Source organism: Mytilus californianus, unplaced genomic scaffold (genome assembly GCF_021869535.1).
Source record: "Mytilus californianus isolate M0D057914Y unplaced genomic scaffold, xbMytCali1.0.p SCAF_7, whole genome shotgun sequence".
Classification (NCBI taxonomy): domain Eukaryota; kingdom Metazoa; phylum Mollusca; class Bivalvia; order Mytilida; family Mytilidae; genus Mytilus; species Mytilus californianus.
In genome coordinates, this window is record NW_026262723.1 from 68,831,944 (window position 1) to 68,846,797 (window position 14,854).

The window sequence follows — 14,854 nt, forward strand, 5'->3', positions numbered from 1 at the left end:
ACGAATTATATATACAGAATGTGTTTTCAGCCTTGTATCACCATCACTGGTGATCCGATGGATAAAATCTGTCGTAGAGTTGTCACTGGTTCAGACTTTCTTATACTATAATTATTTCTGTGACTGTATCCTACATTAGTTAGTAAGATCCTCTACGATAGATAATTCAGCTGATCTGTAATATTCCATCTTCATGCCTTACATATCATGTACTGTGTTACGACGCTAGATAAAAACTGACGAGGAAAGGTAACACCCGGCCAACGCAAGCTTGATTTTTGTCGAGTGGTCTAGCGCACCGGGCAAAGTGCAAGGCGATTTGGTTCAACGGTATCTCAGTAGCATGAGTTCGAATCCTGGCCACGGAAGAACAAAAACTGGTGATCCGATGGATAAAATCTGTCGTAGAGTTGTCACTGGTTCAGACGTACTTATATATAATATATATATATATATATGACTGTGTAGAAGTGAGACGTGAAAAGTACAGGTAACAGTCCTGGTAGGGGAAGTAAAGAATCAGATCTACTCTAACATTGTTAGGTTGATTTTCTAGGCACTTTATATATGATTTTCAGATTTTAAAAATGACACAATTTATTTCAATTTTAAAGACGGAAAAAACTTGCGTTGCTATAAATAAATTATATTTGGTGATTGTTAACTTCACGAACAGAGCTAGACGCTGATTTAATGTTGCTTCGTGTGTTTTTAATTTGGTCGATATGAAAAAAACTGAAACCTTTCATCAACGAGCAAAAGTTAATTTCAACTGAGTAAACCCTGTACGAAAATATATTTTAAAATCATCTTTGAAAGAATCGAATTATTATCAATTTTGTTATGCATCCTGGTCATTTATTTTTAAAAATGGAATTTCCTTACGCTCTCTTCATAAGTAGGGAACAGGTGACTACACCAGGACCATTTCACTAAAAAATAATTATAGAATGGTATACGGTGTATGAAAATTATCATTTTAGTGACATATAGTAATAATTTATTGACCAACCTTTGTCGTAAAAATATATGACAATAAGTAGTATAAACACACTTTATCTTAGTAGAATTGAACCCAAAAGTGAGCTTTAAATTCATACTTTTTATATAAATCTTAATATTGTTAACAAGGATTGTGTGGTAAGAAGAATCTAGCATTACATAAGAAGTGCGGACAAAGTTCATATGGTAAAGGACATTCTGCATGTAGTATTGCTAATGATGGGAATCTCAATACCTATATGCACACAACATATTCCCGGAAGAATGGTTTTTGGCACGGCGAAAGTTATCCGTATTGGTGGGTTGATTTGGACAACAGTTGTCTGATAAAACAAATTAGAATATACAACAGGAAAGATTGCTGTGGTAAGTTATTAACTGTAATTGCAATTATCAGTTGTTTTTTTTTTATTGTTGAACCACAGTCACCTGAATTTCTAGCAATAAACATGACAAATGATTGCAAATATTAAAAACAAATCAATTTCTTATTATTCTTTACAAGAAATTCAGGGGAATTTGGTTGAACTTTGTAGAAGAAATATTGTTATGTATTTTGTTAGAACTAGGATTTTATGACAAACGCGATAATTTCTGTTTTCCTATTGATACATTATCTTTTTATCTGAACCGACAAAACAACAGTTCATGATCTCACAGACATCGAACAAGAACACGAGCGTTATGATATTAAAATAAACACATTTTTTTTAAACATTATAATATTAGGACTAGATACTGAAATAAATGCCTACTTGAATCATACAATTTCATTCAAGTATAGAAAATGTAATCTTTGTCTCCTAATATAGAAGCACACAACTACAATGTACACACAAAGAGAGAAAAAAGCAATGTTTTGTGTAGTCAGGTCATTAAAGACGCTCTGTCTGCCTACTGTAAAAATTGGTGCAAACATGAAAAATCTGATAAAAAATCTCTAGACAGTTATTTGAATAAAATTATGAATACTGTTAATATTCGAATATCTCATTTTGAAAACAATTCTGAAATTGATAATAGGGTCCATGATATTCCCATTTCTAGAATAAAAAATAAACTCGAAGTACTCGCAGAGCGGTTTGTGTTCGTACCGACAGACAAGGCAGCCAATAATGTAGTGGTGGTATGACGCATATACTACACGGAAGTTCTTCAAAACGAAATTATCAATTCCTCTACATTCAGGTCCGTACGCACCACTGAGAGTCAAATCGTTAACAAGCATATCACTGCCACTACCCAGCTTAAAGCCTCTTCCGAACATTTGAAAGTCCCTACCATGTACTGGTTACCGAAATTACACAAAAAAACATTTAAATTCCGTTTCATCTCCGCATCTAGTAAGTGTTCTACTACTAATCTATCAGTGCTTCTTACTACCTACCTTACTACTATCAAAGAACTGGTTATTAACTTTTGTAATAAAGCTTATGAAAATAATGGTATTAATTATTTTTTCTACTCTCTACACTACACTTCCACACAATCTAATAAAGAAAAAGTTTTCATATTTAAAAAATGGTCTTTCGAAAAATCTCATTGTAAATTTATTAGCTGTAACTCGTTTAAAGCCTTTTTCTGTAACGAAAAAGGAAAGTATGCTAGATACACTTACTGGAAATGTGAGGATATGATTGAAGCTTTAAATTTTCTCCTAGATAACATAATATATTCCAGACGGTTAGAAAACTGGATACAAAAAATCAACAGTCAGTATACAGATGCCTTTTGGTCTGAGATTTCATTCTAGCAAATGTCCATTGTCCATGACCTCATTTGCATGGTTCAATGACCTTTTGAACTACTTTATAGTGAGTTGTTTTTATGTTTTGTTTTTGTCAGTTATGAGTAATGGAACAAATGTACTCGGTATATAAATTCATTGCTTGCAAGGTATCCTTGTCCGTTCATCAGACATCGAGCTGAATGTATAGTTCAGCGATCAAAGATAAGCTTTAGTGATTAGATCAGTTTCTCATAAACTATAAGAAATAGGTCAATCAAGTTCGGTATACAAAATTATTGAAAGGTGTACATTTTCGTCTGGCAGGGTTCATCTGACTTGGTACGTTTTTAGAATTTTGAATTATTCGAATAGCTAAGGTCTTTTTTACCCCCTCCCCCCTAACAAAGATATCCTGAGCCATAGTTGCTCAACTTTTCAGAATGTTTGAGTTTTCAATTCCCTTCAACTTCGTATTTGAAATGGCCTTCCAACTGTTTTGAGTCGAGTAACATAATGTTAAACAATTCAAACGAGAAAACTAACAGCATGAAGAATGCATGCTAAAATAAAATTTAAAAAAACCCAAATAAAACAGACAGCAAACAACGACACCTACTGAATTAAAGGCTCCTTACGCCTGATTTTAAATGAGTTGCACCTAAAATGCCATTTAAAAAACATAGTTGAATGAAATTAACGTTTTAAGTAGTTTTTTCCTATGCACAATTCAAGTAGGTTCCATGTACTGGTGGTCATTGTCATCGTCATTAGGATTGTCTGGTGATCTCACTCCGATTTCATCATACTCACTGTAAAAAAAGCCATAGACTATGATCATCACTGATATATCTATTTCTATTTAAGATGCAAAATGACTATTATACCGACATACCAGAGAGCGAAGGAAAACATTTCAAACCGCATGTAGAAAAGAAAAAACGGGGTACATTGACCAAAGTTAATTAATTTACAACTTTAAAACTAAAAATGTTTCATTATTTCAATCGTGCAAGAAAGGTAGCATTTGGCTTGTAATGTATTCTTGACAATGTGTGCAATGTACGTTAATTCTTAAAATGAAACCCCAAATCCAACTAACTGAAATTCTTTCATAGTTGTAAAGGTTTGTTTTAGGAGTTTGACTGATTTTTAGGAACCTTACTAAAACGGGGTGTGACATTTATAATTTTTATAATAGTATTGTTAGGGTTTTAAAGTTCGTAAATATATTCTATTTAAACTACTATTAAATAATATTAGCCATAAATGTACTTTTTGTAAGATCTTTGAACATTGTCTTCATAGGCACCAAATATGAATGTTATTCTCCATAGTTTAACACATTAGTCAAACACTATAACATCTGCCAGTTTTTACTTACACACATGCATCAGTTTGGCAGTCATACTTTTCTGACTTTTTTGACTGTTTTTCTGTGTTGCAAACTACTCGGAATTTATTTTTAAATGTATTAATTTCCGCTATACATCAGATTACATCTACTTTTTTTTTGGTCACGAAACTATAGAATATAAATGCATATGTTACCATTTTCAGATGTGGCATCTATTTTATACATTACCTGAGTGATTTAATATATACATTACCTGAGTGATTTTATATTATACATTACCTGAGTGATTGTATATTATACATTACCTGAATGATTGTATATTATACATTACCTGAGTGATTGTATATTATACATTACCTGAGTGATTGTATATAATATATTACCTGAGTGATTGTATATAATATATTACCTGAGTGATTGTATATTATATGTTACCCGAGTGATTGTATATTATACATTACCCGAGTGATTGTATATTATACATCACCTAAGTGATTGTATATTATACATCACCTAAGTGACTGTATATTATACATTACCTAAGTGATTGTATATTATACATTACCTAAGTGATTGTATATTATACATTACCTGAGTGATTGTATATTATACATTACATAAGTGATTGTATATTATACATTACCTACGTGATTGTATATTGTACATTACCTGAGTGATTGTATATTATACATCACCTAAGTGATTGCATATTATACATCACCTAAAAAGTAAAATCACAAAAACACTGAACTCCGAGGAAAACCCAAAACAGAAAGTTCCTAATCAAATGGGAAAATCAAAAGCTGAAACACATCAAACGAATGGACAACAACTGTCATATTCCTGACTTGGTACACGCATTTTTCTTATGTAGAAAATGGTGGATTAAACCTGGTTTTATAGCTAGCTAATCCTCTCACTTGTATGACAGTCGCATAAAATTCCATTATATTGACAACAATGTGTAAACAAAACAAACAGACATAATAGGTAAAAATGTCAAAAATAGGGGTACAGCAGTCAAAATTGAGTTATTATATAAGTGATTGTATATTATACATTACCTGAATGATTATATATAAAATATTACCTGAGTAACTGTATATTATATATTACTGGAGTAATTGTATACTATAAACTACCCGAGCGATTGTATATTATACATTACCCGGTTGATTGTATATTATATAGTACCTGAGTGTTTTTATATTAAACATTACCTGAGTGATTGTATATTATACATTACCTTAGTGATTGTATACTATATATTACCTAAGTGATTGTATATTATACATTACCTGAGTGATTGTATATTATATATTACCTAAGTGATTGTATATCATACATTACCTAAGTGATTGTATATTATACATTACCTGAGTGATTGTATATTATATATTACCTAAGTGATTGTATATTATACATTACCTGAGTGATTGTATATTATACATTACCTGAGTGATTATAAATTATACATTACCCAAGTGATTGTATATTCTACATTACCTGAGTGATTGTATATTATATATTACCTGGAGTGATTGTTTGCTATAAATTACCTGAGTGATTGTATATTACACCTAACCTGATTGATTGTATATTATAAATTACCTGGATGATTGTCTGCTTTCAACTGTATGTCCAGTAGAAAGTCCTGAAAGAAAATAAAATACTCAAAAGTGGTCCAAACGAGAAGAACGAGAGAGATTCAGCAGACTGAATCAATTTCAATTGAAAGTAAAAAAAACACTCCTGAAAAATATAGCAATCTCTACAGTAGTTGACAAGGAGAAGAACGAAAGCAGTTTGTGTGATTGATTACTTTTTTAAGAATGGAATGTTTCTTTTTATAAATTTATTGGGGTGCAAAAGCGTTGACCGAAGCACATTTTGTAAGAAGCGCGGAAAAAAGTCTAGATCACATGCGTACAGACTACATCTTACGGATATCTAACTAATTCTTAGACTTAGATTTACTCCACAAAATGTCACTGAAAATAAGATAAGTTTGCTCTATACTAACTGTTCCTTGAGTATGGCCTGTTAATGCCCTTACTTTTTGAATTCCGGAAATCTTAAAATAGTGAATGTTATTCTCCATATGTTAACACATATGTCAAACATATTTGAGCCTCTTGATTGTCTACACGTTTGTGTTGTTTCTTTCTGTATTTTATATGATTCGTGTCGGTTGCTTTCATTATTTTGAAGTCAATGTCTTTTGATTACCAATTAAACATTGAATATATGGCAAAATACATACGACACTTAAACTTTTACTCTACTTTCACAAGAAAATGATATTTTATAGACGGTTTAAGACAAATTTTGACAGAGTGTGCATTCGCATTTAGAATGGCGAATTCATGACAGGAGACGTTTATCAGTCGATTCGCCTGTGTTTGCTCCTTTTTTAGTTCATATTTATTATTATTCCATCAGTTTGTTTTTTATCTTGATTTGTATCTTCTTAATGGATTTATGAGATTCAAACAATACAATTTGTAAAAAACTTGACACTACTTTATCGTCAGCTTTAGAACTTACCCTTATTTTGCTGCACGGGAGTTTGTTGTTCTTTCATGCCATCTGTAACAAAAATATAAAAAGAAAAATGTTGATATCAATAGGCACAATAAAGACATCAAAATTGAAGAAGGAGATATATCACTGAAGCAAAACAACTATTCTAAAATGACACGAAACTACTAAAAATCCATGTATGAACTAGGTTTCTCCGAAAGCCTATTATTGTTATTTGTGGGACATTTCTGCTGGCACTTGACAAATCATAAGTTGAAACGACAGAGTCTGATATATGCTTGTGTATTTGTTTGATTGTTTACATATATACAGGTATAATTGATCTTAAAGAACCTGTGTATTTAGTTAATTTCAATAATTGTTTTCATGTAAAGACATTCTTATTGCATTGGGGTTATTGTTGTGATGATTTTGTTTATGTTCAATTAGAAGAACAAATTCTTACTTTGTGAAATGAAATACATTTTACCTTTTTTTCTCATTTTAATGGTGAGAACCACAAGAATACTGAAAACAATGGCAAACAGAATTCCTAAAACAGCTCCCACTACCGAGGCAACATTACTGCATGATTTTATTGTACAGGTATTCACTATATCTAAAAGTAAATCAAATAAATGTTTTAGTGATATATGTCACAACCACAGGTTAGATCCTCCTTGTAAAGTTAGATTTTTGTGTTCATGTGCCTGTCCCACTTCCAAAACCTCACCAGTAACCGTCTATAATGGTTTACTTTTATAAATTTTGACTTGGATGGAGAGTTGTCTCATTGGCACTCATACCACATCTTCTTATATCTATATTATGTAACAATGTCATATCTTGATGTTTTATAAGAAAACAGATGGTGTTGGTGACATATTTGTTTTTAGTTTCTGTGTTAATTATACACAACATTTTACACTCGGGGGGGGGGGGGGGGGGGGGGGGGGGTTAGAGCTTGAAATATTGTAGTCACCTTGCTATTGTTGAAAACTGTATGTTGACCTATATATGTTGTTTTGTTTTATAGCGTAGCTATCTCGTTGTCGTATACACAGAATCTCGTTTTATCAATGTTTTACATTGAAAATAAATTGATTTCACGACCCTTTCATCTTTGGCTTCCAAACCTTAAAGCTTTTAGCGTTGAAGGTTTACGAAGAGAAGTTCTTCATAAAATAAAACTATTAAATATCTCATTAAGATTATTTCACATTAGTTTTTATTTTGAATAGACAAAAATTTGAAGACAAAGAGAAGTTTTTGTTTATCTCTGGTTATATTTTGTCGTTTATTATGTTAAATAATGCTTCATGCTGCTTAGCGAATAAAAAAGGACACTGAATCTGATATATAGGAGTAATACCACTATTGCTTTTCCCCAATAAGTCTTTGTTAAATTGGCATTTTTCTAAAAAATATTGCAGAATTTATCTTTGTTTCAAATAAAAAACTACTTAGCATGAGTAAAGTTTTATCTTGTCCAGTACTACAGTGAAAATTTCACATTACATTTCATTGCATAATAACCATCACCGGAAGTAGACCAATCAAATTTTCACCATTTTTTACCTATTTACAAGCTTTAGTAACCATGTCATCTCAAGTTTCCAAAATATTTTATAGAAGCACCAAATAAAAAAAGAATGGTGCTTTGAAACACCCAAGATATATGTTTATGTTTTATTGCAATGAAAATGTAAGATTAATTTTCTACAACTGTCTAATTCAAGGGAATATTTTTTTCCGACCCTTTTTCGTATGAAACCGGATGTGACGTACAATGATTTGGTGGTATTACACCTATATAGGTTTAAATGACAGTAAGTTACTTTTTTCAATGCAAGACATATTCGATTGGTTTATGTGTACGTCAATTACAGCTCGACCGAAACGTTTGTTGTCTGTCAACTCGGTAGCCTGTAAACAAAAGTAAAGAATATTGATGCGTATCGAAAGGAAGAACATATAAATAAGGACAAAAACTTTGGAAATTACACAAACATGGAACATAAAGAATTACCTCTGCTGGTGGACTTTTAGTCTCTAACGTTATAACCTGCCTAGTAGGCAGTACTTCAGTACTGGCATGCAAATGCTGAAATTGTGTTATTGAAATTTGTTGTTTTATAGTTAGGATTATTTTAAATTAAGGAATGTATCCCCTCCTACGAAGCTTGAATTCCTTGTCCGGGTTTAGTAATACTTTTTGTCCTTTCTGGCTTTATCATCTCTTCAACGTCTGTATCAGGTTTTGGATTTTCAAATATTTTATCCTCGAGTATCACTAATTGTCAAAATGAGCATCTGGTATGTTAATTGTTGATCATGTACGTTATAGTCGTCGCTATGCATTGATGTTCAAGGCAACATGAATCTGCTCTCGGTGTGTTTGAGATTGTTATTGAGGTAGCTGTAATCACAAAATAGTTAACGTCGTCCCAAAATTGTATTTTAGAAGAAATGTAGATGATTCTATAAAAGCTGAAGAATTTTTAACTTTTTTTCGCGACTTTCATCTTCGTATTCCTTAGAGATTTCCTACAATTCAGCGATTCTTCTGACTTTGTTTACCTTTATTATGATTTTCAAAATATTAACGTCACTGCTACCGAAAGGTTCAGTTTGCGATACTATAGCACTGAAAAATGTTCCGCTGTTTGTCGTATTTACCAGGGCAAACTTGTCTTTATACCCCGGAGGCAAGGCTAAATGGAAACAAAAAAGTACTTTAAGAAAATGTATTCAAGATACAATTTATATGATGTTTCGATCTGCTCATTAAATTTAGATCATCATTTCTACACAATACAAATAACTATTCGATGTTTTATGAAACTTGTGACTGGACTGGTGAATGTCGTACCTTAAATAAATCAATTAATAACCAGCCCAGTAGCCAGTACTTCGGTTCTGCCAGTTACGAAAATACGGATATTATGTTATTAGATTTTGCTGCTACAAAATTTTGGAAATTATTTTAATTCAAAGAATATTCGTACAAACCTCTGATTCCTTGCCCATGATGCCCAGCTTTGGCTATACTTCTTGTATGTTTTTGATTTTCAAATATTTTGGTCTCGAGTGTCACTGAAGAGACATTTATTGTCCAAATGCGCATCGGGTCCAGAAATTGCCACTGTCTATGTTATTATTATTGGGAGACCTCTGCTGATGGGCTGTAGTTCAGAGTACTTCGGTACTAGCATGAAAATACGGATATTGTGTTTCCAGTATTAATAGTTGCTGTTACAAAATTTTGAAAATTATTTAGATTAAGGAATGGATATCTCCCTCATGTAAAGCTCTGATTTCTTGTCCGGCTTCGGCTATAATTTTTGTCCTTTTTGGTTTATAAGCTCTCCATTTTTTTAATGAGTTTTGTATTTTTAAATATTTTGGTCGAGCATCAATGAAGAGATAATTATTGTCGAAATGCACATCTGGTGCAGAAAAATTGGTACCGTTAATGTTATTATCTTTATATTCTATACAGACACAGTTACCGTAGATCGTGTGTTTTCACGTCGGGTTTTGTTCTCGGCTTGGTATATTTAGGCAGTTCAATTTTATTTTTGCGTTTCATGGCTTTGTACATACAATGCTTTTAAATGAAGCATGAAGCGTCCGGAGAGTAAATGTCTCTGTTTATTTTCTACCGCAAAATTAAGAAACACGATACAAGTTTCTGATACGGTGCAAGATATTATGATTTCCACACAGCAGGAATCACCCGGAGGATCTTCCTTAACGTTTTATTTTTTCTTAATATTATTTCAATACTCACTTTCAACAATGCTCATTTGTATACGTGCATTTGAAGTGTCCTGGTCCCTTGCTTTTATGGAATCTATCATAGTCTGGTTTTCAGCCGCCCTTAGAACTAGTTGTGTTCCCTAGAAATGATAAGATTCAGTGGCACTCTGTACATTGAATGTTACCCTTTTGTAATTTTCTGCTTTAATATCATTAAAAAAGAACTTCGGGCGTATTGCATATGAAAATTATTGTCCTCATACCGGCTGTAATGTTTACATTGGAAGTGCATACACATATATTGAGTAATCATTTAATTGTTACTGATGTTATGAGAAATTTCCATCTTATTGTAAATTTGGCCAGAATATTCATTTAAAGATGCAAATATTGCCATTAAATACTAACCCAACTGAGTCCTTAGGATACACATTTCAATATTAATAGAGAGGCAAAAGATACCAAGGGACATTCAAACTCATAAGTCGAAAATAAACTGACAACGTCATGGCTAAAAAAGAAAAATACAAACAGACAAACAACAGTACATAAAACACAACATAGAAAACTAAAGACTAAGCAACATGAACCCCATCACACACTGGGTGTGATCTTAGGTGCCCAGGAAGGGTTAGCAGATCCTGCTCCACATGTGGCACCCGTCGTGTTGCTCATGTAAGTACACACCTTGTGATAAGTCTAATTCGATAGGTCACATTAACTTGATCTGTAACTTCTTATAATACGACCATATGAAAACAAATCGAATCAATTGATTTAGGCATTACAGAAAAAGCGTGGAAAACTATATTATAAAGCAATTTTCTATCTTCAATATCCACATCTTCAAACTAATACTCTGGCCAAATTCACGATGAAATGAAAATTCCCTAAAGAACGCTACCGGAATCAAACTGGAACCCGATTCAAGCTCGATCTGTAACATCTTATAACATTACTGTAAACCGAATATCTGGTCAATTGCTTCAGGAATTGAAGAAAAAAGGAAAGCTGATGTTCAAATATTTCATATAACAAAGGGCAAACATCGATCAAATGGGATGAAAACAAAACGCATGTATGAAATAACAAAGCATTATTACTATTTAAAAATAAAATAAAATCCCCAAGATAAAGCTAAAAAAGGTAAAATATACATTTTAAGGCACGTTATGTGATCGTCCATTGACTGCCCTTTAGTGTTGTAATAGATAAGCAATCCTAATGGAAAATGGCAAATGAAAAATGAAAAATTCAAAGTTACATAAGTAACTGATTGTATATGGTAAGAAATTGTTCAAGTGACATTAACGAATTAATCATACGTATGCCATACGTTTCGTTTTTTCATAATTTTAAAGAGGTATATTTTGTATAATCTTCTTCTTACTATGTGGTCATTCTCTGATCTCTAATACCAAATTATAAACATGTATTAATACTTGCAGCTGCATGAGGTGAAATTTCTGTTGTATAGGTTGGATTGAAACAAACATTATCCACTCGAAAGCAGCCATGGTAGTCAAAAACTGGACCAAGGTCATCTCCATCGGTCACGTCAATAGTCATAGTAACAATACTTGTACGTCGTAGAGAACTTTCTGTTGCCTGGTCCTATTCGATGTATTTTGCCAGATTATATCCATAGGTTACACAAAACTTTATAAGACATTTGGCATTATCATATTTCACGTTTAAATATTAGATTTTGATTGGTTAATACGAGGGAGATATTTTACTCTATCCTATGGCTTATATTATATTACCCTTCACTGAGACGCTTGATCAATTTTGCGCTTTATCTAATACGGATGGTTGTAACAATTTTACAACCAATTTTACATTTTTAAAAGACAATAATAACATAAACATTCAGTATAATAAATCAAATAACACAAAACTGAGTGGGTGATCGATTGTTACCTTGTTACATCTCGGTAAACATTGTTAACCTTCCTCGATAGACAAAGTTTTCGCGGGATTACAATCTGATTTATACATGTGTTATTTTTATAGTGATTTCGAGATTAAATTTGTGAACTAGTAGTTAGTTTTATGTATGATAAAACTTTTAAAAGGCCTATTTCAATTATGTTTATTGAAATGCTATAGATAGATTCCATAACACGCGATATTAATCTAATTGAGATATCCAAATGTTCAAATTTTATAATGCGAGGTTGACAAGGCATTTTATAATTAGTAAATTTAACTTTCTGCTATGATTCAATGTAAAATGCCATATCCAAAGTTCCGAATTGGTATTAAGACAGACAAATTTCACCAATCTGTTGTTATCAAGCTGGTCATAACCGATTTGAATGCATACATAATTATAAACAAAAACAAGTATTAAAAATATCCATGAAGTAATAAAATGTAGCGTATACTTACTGTCGCAGAAATTAGAAAAACATATTTTTTCACTTTTTCAAAATCCAACGTAGACTTTATTGTAATATATCCGAGTCCAGCTGTTTGAATTTCAAATAGTTCAGTCGCATCATGTAGACTTGAATTAGACTGTGCCTGGGATTTTGTAAAAAAAAATACACTATCATGATCTAAATACTGAATCTTAACGTCTAAAATAACCATACAAAATTTGAAGAACTATCAAAATAATAAAATGTGCTTTAGTAGTGGTGTCTATTTTTTTTCCGACTCATGGTCATTGATTTTCTCTTGGTATATTCTCCTTCTTGTTTAAATGATGGTAGTCGCATACATATGTTGTACTGTATTATATTCAAGTTTCCAATTATTAATTCAGACTATACCAAGATGTGTAAAAAGTTTGTAACGTACTTCGAAACTATGCTATTAGTGTTTTTACAGTAGTGGAAAAATTTATTTTCCACGGAAGTCAACATATTCCTTTCTTCCATTAAACCACCAAGTGCCTATATTTAAAGAAACTGAGAGGCATACTCATTATTCACATGCATTAGTCACCGGAAAGACTCAGACCTATGAACATTTAAAAAAAAAATTGTTTACAAAATTTAAGTGCTTTTACTCAACTCCAATCTCAATTCCTTGAAATTTTCCATGTAGTTACAAAAAAAAATCCCATAATTTAAGTGGTATTAGGACAGATTTTGTTTTTCGTTGTTGTTTCTCGTTTGTACATCTGTTGTTTTTTTTTTTCGGAAAAGTTGGGTGTTCATGGTTGGTGTTGTCCCTTGTGCTGTTCAGTATTTTTGTTGATTCCTATACTCTTTTTTAAGTATTATTAAATCACCAAAATAATCAACAAATTTGATTTGCAATTTATCTTAGACCATAATAGGTTTTTAAACAAAATATTATACATGGATGTACACATAGTATAGTGGACTTATATTTTCTACTTTTTTTGCACTTTTACCCTTTCAACTCCTTATCACTTCGACAAAACATGATGATTTCGAGGTTACAGATCATGAATGTCACCATATTAATGGTAATTTTATTGACTAAATATTAATTATCATGATATGTAGTTTAAGGCCACTCTGGGGGTAGCAAAACACATTAAAACATCATGACAATTTCACTGATGGCTACTATGGTATATAGTGTCAAATCCTAAATCCTTTCTATTACGTTTAAACCAGGGTTAACTTAACACACAATATAATACAAACAACTGACCATTTTGAATTAAACTGTCAGGTAAGGCGGTATACTGCAAACGCAAATTATTTTAAAACTTTTATAAACACTAGGAAGATGGCCTACAATACGCCCAATTGAGACTCGTTTAATTAAGACTCATGATATTGGCTTGTCCCTCTAAAAGTCGGTAAATGTTTGTGATTGATGCATTCTCAAAACTTCCAGTAGGAAAAGATCTGAGGTTATCCATGACCAAAATTTCTGAATCATAGATATTTGTTCTTCATGCTAAATGCGCATGAAAATCCTTCTTAAGTTTCATAATGGCTAATTATTCAAGATATCGGTGATGATTGGTATGAACCGTTTGACAAAATGTTTAATGACTATAATAACTCCTACCGTCATATCAGGACTATTTATAAATAACAAGACCTATCCCATTTGGCCCAGGGTAAGTGAGAGGTATTGAAAATTAATAGTTTCAACTGGGTAGAAAAATTGAAGATCCCTTATATGACACGTGTATAAATCAAAGACTGTAAGACCAGTACCATTTGTATAATAGGGCTGAACACAATAACACATGTCACTCTCATTGTATCATAATGTATAATACAATGGCCCTAGTGGGTTTATACGATTACTTATTCTTGACAAAGGAAGATGACCTAGGACCATTGTGGTTTCATTATCATATACAAAGGGGATGGACTTCTACATTTGTATACAAAGCGTCTGAGACGACCTGGACGACTTCATGTCATTGTGTTATATTCATATTATACAAGAGACATATATTGTCGAAATGTGCATCTGGTGCAGGAAAATTGGTACCGTTAATGTTATTATACAACTATACACCAAAGCAGAAGGTCTTTAAG

The 14,854-nt window shown here is 32.0% G+C and overlaps 1 protein-coding gene across 2 annotated transcripts in view; it reads right to left on the minus strand.

The window, feature by feature from the left end:
• Positions 1 to 1,874: 1,874 nt before the first annotated feature.
• LOC127709961 (cadherin-99C-like) overlaps positions 1,875 to 14,854 on the minus strand; it is a 54,951-nt gene continuing 41,971 nt past the window's right edge. For both annotated transcript variants that reach the window (XM_052215669.1, XM_052215666.1), the window contains exons 11-16: positions 9,189 to 9,322; positions 8,447 to 8,534; positions 7,099 to 7,227; positions 6,633 to 6,674; positions 5,697 to 5,739; positions 1,875 to 3,540 (exon numbers count right to left, since the gene is read on the minus strand). In XM_052215669.1, coding sequence (XP_052071629.1) covers positions 3,459 to 3,540; positions 5,697 to 5,739; positions 6,633 to 6,674; positions 7,099 to 7,227; positions 8,447 to 8,534; positions 9,189 to 9,322 — 518 coding nt within the window. In that variant the 3' untranslated portion in view covers positions 1,875 to 3,458. The remainder of the gene's footprint in view (positions 3,541 to 5,696; positions 5,740 to 6,632; positions 6,675 to 7,098; positions 7,228 to 8,446; positions 8,535 to 9,188; positions 9,323 to 14,854) is intronic.